Source organism: Natator depressus, chromosome 6 (assembly GCF_965152275.1).
Source record: "Natator depressus isolate rNatDep1 chromosome 6, rNatDep2.hap1, whole genome shotgun sequence".
Taxonomy (NCBI): Eukaryota; Metazoa; Chordata; order Testudines; family Cheloniidae; genus Natator; species Natator depressus.
In genome coordinates, this window is record NC_134239.1 from 119,365,689 (window position 1) to 119,375,169 (window position 9,481).

General features: G+C 41.7%; 1 protein-coding gene across 2 annotated transcripts in view; it reads left to right on the forward strand.

Annotated features, from left to right (window-relative positions):
• RTN1 (reticulon 1) overlaps nt 1-9,192 on the forward strand; it is a 198,197-nt gene extending 189,005 nt beyond the window's left edge. The window contains exons 4-9 of one of the 2 annotated variants that reach the window (XM_074956420.1): nt 3,223-3,430; nt 4,712-4,850; nt 6,002-6,071; nt 6,505-6,551; nt 6,659-6,717; nt 8,193-9,192. In XM_074956420.1, coding sequence (XP_074812521.1) covers nt 3,223-3,430; nt 4,712-4,850; nt 6,002-6,071; nt 6,505-6,551; nt 6,659-6,717; nt 8,193-8,235 — 566 coding nt within the window. In that variant the 3' untranslated portion in view covers nt 8,236-9,192. The remainder of the gene's footprint in view (nt 1-3,222; nt 3,431-4,711; nt 4,851-6,001; nt 6,072-6,504; nt 6,552-6,658; nt 6,718-8,192) is intronic. The other variant, XM_074956421.1, reaches the window with a different exon arrangement.
• Nucleotides 9,193-9,481: the final 289 nt, after the last annotated feature.

The following is a 9,481-nucleotide window of genomic DNA, read 5'->3' on the forward strand; positions in this document are numbered from 1 at the left end:
TCGGGGCTATAGGGAGACTTGGCGGCGGCTGCTGCTGCTCCATAGTTTGGAGAGGAAGATTCCTTCTCCTAACCCCTATGAATCCCTACTATACTGACCATCCCAGATCATTCGTCTGTGCCTTCTGGGAAGAATTTGGACCAACTTCTGTTGGTGAAAGAGATAAGCTTTCAAGCTACACAGAGCTCTTTGACCTGATCTGAAGAAGAGCTGTGTGGAGCTCAAAAGCTTGCCAAGTCCATCAACAGAAGTTGGTCCAATAAAAGATATTACCTCAGCCACCTTGTCTCCCTCACATCCTAGGACTGACATGTCTACATCACTGCAGACATCCTTTGACATATGTCCATCCTGCGGTGAGTTTGCAGCAATGTGTCCTCACTAAAAAGTGCCTCTTTCTTCTCTAAAATACAATGTTTTTCTTTAAAGAGAGAAATCCAGAATGATCTGTTGAGGGAGGAAAAGGCAGTGAGAAGGTGGCTGATCTGTGAGCAGCTTTAATCTGAGCAGCCTGCTGTTGCTGAGGCCAAATACTAGTAACTACCGGTAATTCTTTTATTAGCCAATTCTTTAATATGCCTTAGCAAAAAATTCAGTTGTAAAACAGGTTATGTCAGGATGATGCACACGCTGGAATATATTCTCATTGCTTTAGCCATTCAGCTCCTTTTCTCATTGAAAGGAGTAGCAGTCCTGGAAAGCTCTGCGTATCTAGGTGAGAATATAATCCATTTCTAGCCCATGATAGTACTGGGCACATGACCACAGCTGGAATTTGTGCTAAATTGCATTGGTTAATTAAAGAATTAGTTGCTGACTTTGGGACTTATCCTTAGCTGGTGTAAACCAATTCAGACTATTTGTTTTTGCCCAATTGACGTTGATATAGCTGTCCACTCCCTATTTAGCAGGCAGTGTTTTCTCTTGGTGGGTGGGCATACTATTTCTTCTGCAGATGAATGTACGTGCACAATGCCATGAGCTAGGCAGTTAACACTTGCACTCACTTCACTGGTCTGCAGAATATGAATTAACATACGACATGAGAGGGGAATATAATCAAAGGTATTGCACAGTGGGTTTGCATTAAACCCCTAATGACATCCCCAAGCAGCAGTTTTAGGACTTTTTAGGTATAAAAAATGAACAGGGGGCTTCAAATAATATCTCCCTTCCCAAATCCATATTTAGAGTCAAGCAGATGCAGACTCTCGCAGCTTATGCTCTGCAAAACACTTGTAGTAGTGAATCTAATTAGTTCTGCAGATATCCTACATATTGGCACCATGGGAATCCATCTCTTCTTAGTTGGACACACTGTGTAAGGAAGGTCAGTTAATCCATCATATTTAGGCCCCAATCCTGCATGCGGTCTGACATGTGAGTAGTCAGACTGAATTCAACATGGCTACTCCTGTGCATAAAAGTCTGAAGGATCCAGACTGAATCCATGCATTTAGAAATATGAAAGGATTCTCTTATTTATGGTCCGTATATGGAATGGAATGGAACTTGAATGGAATAGAAAGTGAATAGAATTTGACTTTAAATAGCAAAATTTGTACTCTAGCCCAATATACTTTACAATACTGAGTAAGAGTGAGAACTGTAATGGTAATGAGTAATAGCTTATTCCGCAATGACTCACATCTCTTTGGAGATTATAATTATTGCTGGGCAAATAATCTGCAACAAATATTTTATTCTATTAATTTTGCGCCTTTTTCTTCTCTTTGTGAATTTTCTTTGAACAGATCATAATTTTACTGAATTTGTTCTTTATTCAGAATTATTCCACAGCTAACGTATAAATAACACTTGATCTGTACCATATTCAAGCAGTTCATCATGAATAGTCAATGTTTGTAATTAGAGCTGTTTTTGATTGGACATTACGTCACATGGCATGGTTCTGTTCCCTGATTGGATGAAGGCCACTGTTAAAAGCAGATTTCGGATATAAATATTTGGCATCATGAATTTTACAGGAATAGTCAACAATGTTTGCTTAAATTTTGATTTTTTTGGTGAATACTCCTGTTGGTAAAATCATTTTGCTACAATGTTCGTGGTACATGAACACAAAATGGGTCCAAGCCGGGCAAAGTGAACTTTAAAAGGTGAAGATGTATTTACAGAAAATGTTTTGCAGTGTTTGCCCTGCTCAAATTAAAACATATAAGTTGTATAGCTAGAGAAGGTTGGCTAAGTTTCTTAAGAAGTCTCATGGGGTTTTTAACTTCCAGCTGAACTGTCTCCAGACTAAATTGGACCTTTCCTTAAATGTCTCATTAGTTCCCTAACAATGTAACAAATAGAACTGGTCAGAAAATAAGGGTGGTTGTTTTTTCTCTGCTGAAAGCATCAATGAAAATGGGGGAAAAAAACCAGTTCTCATTTAAACTTTTCAATGGAAATTTTTTATTGTTGATATACCAAAAACTGAAAAATATTTGGGATTTCTAATGAAAAATCTAAAATTTTCAAGGAAAGAAGACACTTTTTAGAAAAATTTTCATTGAGTCAAAAACTCAGTCTTCCTTCAAAAAAAGTTTTGATGGGAAATTTTGGACTAGTCCTAGTAATAACCCATAGCCCTGCATGGAAGAGTCATGGTGGAATAAGTAATGAGGCTGGTATGAGACTCAGATATGATGTTCTGGTTTAAGGGCAAAAATGCTGCCCACTAAGCCATACTGACACTGCAATATAGAGTTATTAGGCCAGGTTTTGATCTTGTTTGCAATTTTGTGTTTCTGGAATAACTCCACTGATGTCAATAGAGTTATAGTGTGTGTGTGTGTGTGTGTGTGTGTGTATATATATCTATATAGTCATTTGTTCCTTTGGCTAAGTCTACACTACGAGGTAAGGGAGTGATTCCTAGCTTGCATACACATACTCGCATAGCTGTGGTAGCAAAAGCAGCAGCCGCATGCTTAGCAATGCTAAGTATCTACCGAAGGGGTTCAGGTGGGTTTGTCTTTGGCACAGCTAACCCATGCTGCCGCTGCCCATGTTATCACAGCTACACTATTTATACTCAAGTAGCTTCATCGAGCTAACGTGTGTATGCAAACTGGGGATCACACCCTAGCTTGCAGTGTAGATGTAACCTTTGTTTCTCTGCAAAAGTGCTTGGTCACCTGAATCTGCAACAGTAGCTTGCTTTGAAATCCTTGTCGTGCTGGAGTTTGACTGATTTAGATCTTCTCTTCCCAGCTATTGACCTGTTGTACTGGCGTGACATCAAGCAGACTGGGATAGTGTTCGGAAGCATCCTGCTACTGCTCTTCTCTCTGACCCAGTTCAGTGTGGTCAGTGTTATTGCCTACCTGGCACTAGCTGCTCTCTCAGCCACCATTAGCTTCAGAATCTACAAGTCAGTTTTACAGGCCGTGCAGAAGACTGATGAAGGCCATCCATTCAAGTGAGTGCTTGGCAATCATTGCCAAAGGGGGGTATATCCTGCATTATTCATTGTTAGTGACAGAGTTCTGTATCTGCCGTAAACACTTTTAGACCATAGACATGGTGGGTTTCTTTTTCATATTGGGGGGGAAAATGTTATTTTCCGCTGCTCGGGATCTTAAAAGTCCATGAACTGTATTTGCTCAAATTTAAAAAAAAAAATTCACCCCTCAAACCTTGAAAATTTTAGCCTGAAAGCTGAAAGATTTAGGAAGTTAGAAGCTACTAGAAAAAAGGAGCAACTATAGTAAAAGTTATCACTGTCCCTGGTGTTCCAGCTATAATATGCTTCCCCCCCCCCCTCCCATAGCAGCAAGAATACTGTCCTACACTTGTTTTTTATGGAATGCCTAGATTAATGAGCTTTCCGTAAAGCAACTTGGACATGGATAACACAAGATAAGTGTTAAATGTTAATACTTTTGTTTTCAGAGGGAAAGTCGTAGCTTCACCCCAGCAAGGTGAGAGTCTCAAGAGATTGTCAGCTGGAGGAGATGACAGAAGCCTGAGATAGGAACCCCACAGATAGATTTTTCTTTCTCTCATGTGGAAATGTGGGCAAGGAATCCCCAGTTTCCAAAGGATCCTAAAGAGAGCCCTCCATGGGGCATGGGAAAGGGGTGATTGGATGGGGTGGGCCAGGGTGGGTTCCAGGGGACACAAATCATTCTCCCCTGCCTCCCCACTGAGTTTCAGAGAGAAAGCTTATATGGCCTGGTGTTGGAGTACCTTTTCCACATGGACCATCGTAATGCTGACAAGCTGCCCTTGAATTTGGAGCTGTGCTGTGAAGGAGGGGAGTAAGAGATACTGGTGTTCCAGAACTGATGCAGAGGCCGGAGACCTGTGAGCAGATGGCTCTGGTCTCTGGTCTTCTGCCATTCTCCTGGAATCTACAGTGTCTGAGAGGCTGGCTCCATGGCCCATCCCGTGGGGGGAATAACTCGTGTGCCCAATGGAAAATATGGCGGGAAGAGCCACAGGAGGAGCCTTGTCAAGTTTCTTCCCCTTGGCCTCCTCTCATAGATTTTACTATTGGATGAGGCAATGAGGTCCATAGTTGTCCAAGGGTGAAATATCCGTGCAGGGGGGTAATGGTGGTATTGATAGTGCTGTGGCTGCTACAGCTGCAGAGAAAATGAGCTACAGGGTAGTAGGGAACAGCAGGGGGAGAACAGCACAAGAGTAAACAAACTGCAAACTTGCCTGTGTTTTGTAACTGGATCTGTGTTTCTGGCAGAGCCTACCTGGAGATGGAAATGTCTCTATCACAGGACCAGATTCAGAAATACACAGACTGTCTCCAGTTGTACGTGAACAGCACAGTCAGAGAGCTGAGGAGACTCTTCCTTGTCCAGGACTTGGTGGATTCCTTAAAAGTAAGATTTGCTTAACCATTTTGAATCCCATTGGAGAAGAGAGATTTTACAGAGCAGAGCACTGCTTTCCTTAGTTTCCATAATGATAGTGCCTTGACAAAACTTAGATGTGTGTTACTGGACAGTATAAAGGTTCTGCTCTTGTTCTCTTTTTTTTTTTTTTTTAACTAATAACTTTATATACATTAGTGATTTAACATTACACATTGGAATTGAGTGATCCATGACATAAGAATTATTAAAGATTTTGGTCCAGATCCTCAGCTGATGTAAAATGGCATAGCGCCACTGAAGTCAATGGAGCTTCTTTGAGTTACTCCCTCTAAGGAGCTGGCCCACAGAGCGCTTTGTTTTCCACCATACTACACTCCTCCTGCAAGGTACTCGGGACTTGGCTAGCAGCGCGGTTGCCCATACGCTCGCTGGAACACTATGAGACACTGGGATGTGATTCTCCACCTCTTCCTTGCCCACCAACCCATCCCATCCCTCAGCTATGTCATTTTCTGCTGCAGAAGAATGTCCCTGTTACTGCTCAGCCATAATGGTTATTTATTATCTGTTTTAGGAGTACCCAAAAGCGTGTTAGGTGCCCCGATGCCCCTCAGAACAAAGAGGAGACTGTCAAGAAGCAAGCCATTTGGACTTGAGCTCTTTTGAAAATTTTACCCACAGTTCCTGCCTCGAGGCTTACAATCTAAAGCGTCAATCGTGCAATGTACCCTGTGCAGGAAGACCCCTCACTTCAGTGAGGCTCCACGCAGGTGCAGGGGTCTGCCTACGCTGAGCTCATTGCAGGATCAGGCAAAAATGCAATGAGGAGGATGAGGAGGGGAACTGCAGGGGGGATGGTAGTGGAAGGAAGGATGGGGTTATGTAAAAAAACCAGTGGGATGGCTTACCTTGGTCTGCACCCTTCCTAAAAATTTGCAGGGTTTTTTTTTTTGCATTGGTTTTGAAAGTCTATCAAAAATTAAAATCGCCTACAGCAGATGTCCCTAGTTCCTAAGCATGCTGGTATTCTAGCTAGTTAAGTGAAGCTAACGGAATAATAATATGCCCATATGCTAGCTAGTTAAATGAAGCCATTTATTCTTGTGCTGACAATTTCAGTGATTGTCAGGAGATCTAATGATTTGTTTTTAATTTAGTTTGCAGTACTAATGTGGCTGCTGACTTACGTTGGAGCTCTCTTCAATGGCCTGACTCTTATGATCATGGGTAAAGATCATCATTTCTTTTAAGATCTGTTTTTAAACGTGTATTAACCATGGCAATTTTTTGTTAGAAAAGCCAGCATAGTCCCACATTGTCTCACCTCTGAAATGTGCTTTCTCCACAGTTAGACAATTATCTTTGTTCTACTTACTAATACATATTCATCTTTATTTCTTATTCTGTTGGCCCCTGATATATATCAGCCAGTTGCTGTGCTTAGTGGCTTCTCAGCTGCTGGATACATAGTGATATAAATTTCACATTTGGAAGATTCAGGCAGGGTTCAGTTTTAATACAGCTTCTTGAATCATCTCTTGGGACAAAATGATGACATGTGCTTTTGCCTTTTCTTTCAAGAGGAAACTAGATAATGCATCATTTTCTGTGAACAACAATCTCAACTGCAGAAATTTAACACTGTTTGTTTTTCCCCTAGCTGTGGTCTCTATGTTTACTCTACCTGTTGTATATGACAAGTATCAGGTAAGTCAAATGACTGTACAATAACTATCATTCAGATTGGATGTGTGAATGGTTCTAGCTTTCCAAGACCCTGTTGATCTTCAGATGTCTGTTTTTGCTCTTTGTAGGCACAGATTGATCAATACTTGGGACTTGTGAGGACCCACATAAACACTGTCATGGCAAAGTGAGTTGAACAGCAGATTTTTACAAGAAGCATACCTTAGGTTCACTTGTGTCCTTAGGGCACATCCATACATTGGGGATGGCATGGAAGGTTATGGCCCCAAGGGGAGCAAAAGCAGGAATTCTGCCACTGAGAGAATGCCCACCAGACCTCCTCAGTGCATAGGGGGAGTGTGCCCGAAGCCACACACCCCTTTCTGGAGAGCAGCATACTGCCACCTGCGGCCTAGTCCTATGCTGCAGACCAGTGGATATCAGGGGAGGAATCACATCCCTGCATCCTCCTTTCCACTCTCCTTCCCGTTTGGGTAGCTATGAAGGGAGCAGCCCTGGCACTCCCCTGAGTTCCTTACACAGGCTGGATAAGGGAGAAGATGCTCTTTGCTCCCTTTCCTCACTGCCCAGCCCCAAAAGGGCTGGAGGCAACTTGGCCCTTGATACTCTGGGCTTATTTCATCCACTCTTTGTGAATATAACGGCTCATAATAAACTAACCTGATATTGACATGGATGGTTGAGGTGCTTCTGCAGACGAGCAATGCTGTTGTCATGAGCAATCTTCTTGTTCAAGAAAATTTGCCTTCTGTATGTTCAAGTGTGAAGCCAATATGTGCACTCACTCTTACGCTTCATGTGCTGAAGAATTAAAATTCATCCAAGTGCAGAAAGATGGCCAAGGGTTTGGCCCCATTTTAAGTTCTCCAAATGGGGCTTAAGTGGGACTTCACGGGTGCATGGACCTGGTGCTGGCCCACTGGTGCACAGTGGGGGATGTCACCCCAACATTTCATTTGGGCACCGGGCTTAGGACTCACCTCACATAGAGAAACAAATTGTAGCCCTTTACTTATAGTAACAGTTAGTGTTCGCTGTGACCTAAATAGCTGGGGAGCTCTGGGTTGCAGATCTGCCCAACAGCCACCTCTCTCTCCCAGCCTCTGACCACAATTCGTTGGGGTTGCATAGAGCCGCTCTGATCTACACTCCTGAGCACTCGAGGTCTGCTGTATTATAAAGATTGACCAAACAAACTGAACCCCTGGCTCTGAGCACCACTATCTTCTGGGGATGTTAAAAATCAGGATCCAAATTTTGTATTTTAACTGTATCTCTAGTTTGTTACAGATGATAACATATGGTGGGAAATCAAAGGAACGGCAAGTTCACTGAGCATATCCCAGGTATATATGAACTGTTAGACCCTGACTGCTTACTCCTGTGCTCCTGGGTACAAGGTCCAGCTCATCCATGTGGGCAGGCTTTCTTACCCCTTTCCCATTTCTTTCCTGTGCAGGTGTGTAGTTTAACCCACAATCTAGTCCTCTTTGTTTCTAGTTGTTACACACACATCTTTACCAAGGCACCGAGAATGAAGGCTTAAGCAAAGGTCACCTTCTAGCTAAGAAAAGTCACAATGCTATGAAATGATTTTGATTAATTGCCATCTCACAGTGTAATCCTATTTTTTACACCTAGGATTCAGGCGAAAATCCCAGGCGCTAAGAGAAAGGCAGAATAAAGCAGACCTCAAGAATCCATCAACAACAATAGTGAATAATGGGGGAGTCTGGAGTGCAAACAGCTCTGCTTTTACACTTTATTGCAAATTTATTGTTCCTTTTTTTTTCTCAACACCATGTTCTTAAAACACAAAAGCAGCTCTTTTTCCTTGCTGCTTGTGTACTCTTAGAATATTTGCAATCACTTGTGTCAAGCACTAAAGTATAGTAAAGAGAAAAGTGTACTAGATGTGGTTTTTGTGTTGCTTATAAAGTGCATGATGGTGAGAGCCTAAATAATATTGATTTTTTTTAAGTGTTTTTTCTTCTATTGGCATTGCTTCTATAACTTTAATGTTACATGTGGCTAGGGCTTTCCTGCTTAGTGCACTGATGCAATAGTTAAAATTGCTTCTATGTCACTGGGTCGCTGGTTGGGTTCATCTTTATTAACTATATAGAATTGTGGGCTAATGTTTTAGTGTTTTCCAGCACAAATGGAATAAACAGTAATCAGTACTTATAGTAATCAGTTTTGTATAACTAAAAAACAAAACAAAAACCCAGTACTTTTGTTGTAAGGGATTGATGGGCTGATTTACATGTATGGTAACTGGAGAGTTCCAGCTTGTTAAATTTATTACACTTTGTATTACATTCTCTGTAGTTCCTAATGGACTTACTTATGGACTCTGAATATTTGCACTTATGTACTTGATACCGAATGCAGAAATAAATGTTACTAAACGTACAAAGTTCTCCCTCTTGTTGCCATTGGGGTCACATTAGAATTTGTAAAATCAATACTCCATCTGCAAAAAGCATGAAGGGCTTGTTTGTTGGTCTCTGGGAGCTATTTATGCCTATTCCATGCAGTTTTGCCACTACAAAATTGTTCAATCCCAAAAGATTGTTTGTACTTAGTTCATTTAGCAGTTTCACATCCTGATGAGTAAAGAATGGAAATAAAGCAAACCTCCTAGTGCCAAAAGTTGTTTGTTTTGTTGGTGTCATTACTACATTTCAGGCACATGTAATGGTCAATGAATTCTCTTGAAAGTTGCCTGATTACCTACTTAAACATGGGCCAAATCAGACACAACACAACTCGGAAAGCAGTCAAAATGGCACTGGCCATTGTTCAGTCTCACCATACCCAGTATTTTGACTGTTTTAGCACAGATTTCAAGGGATAAAGTGGGCTAAGCTGGAGTAGTCCATATTGATCACAGGTGCTGTGAGCCAAAATGAGCGCTTGCTTCTGTT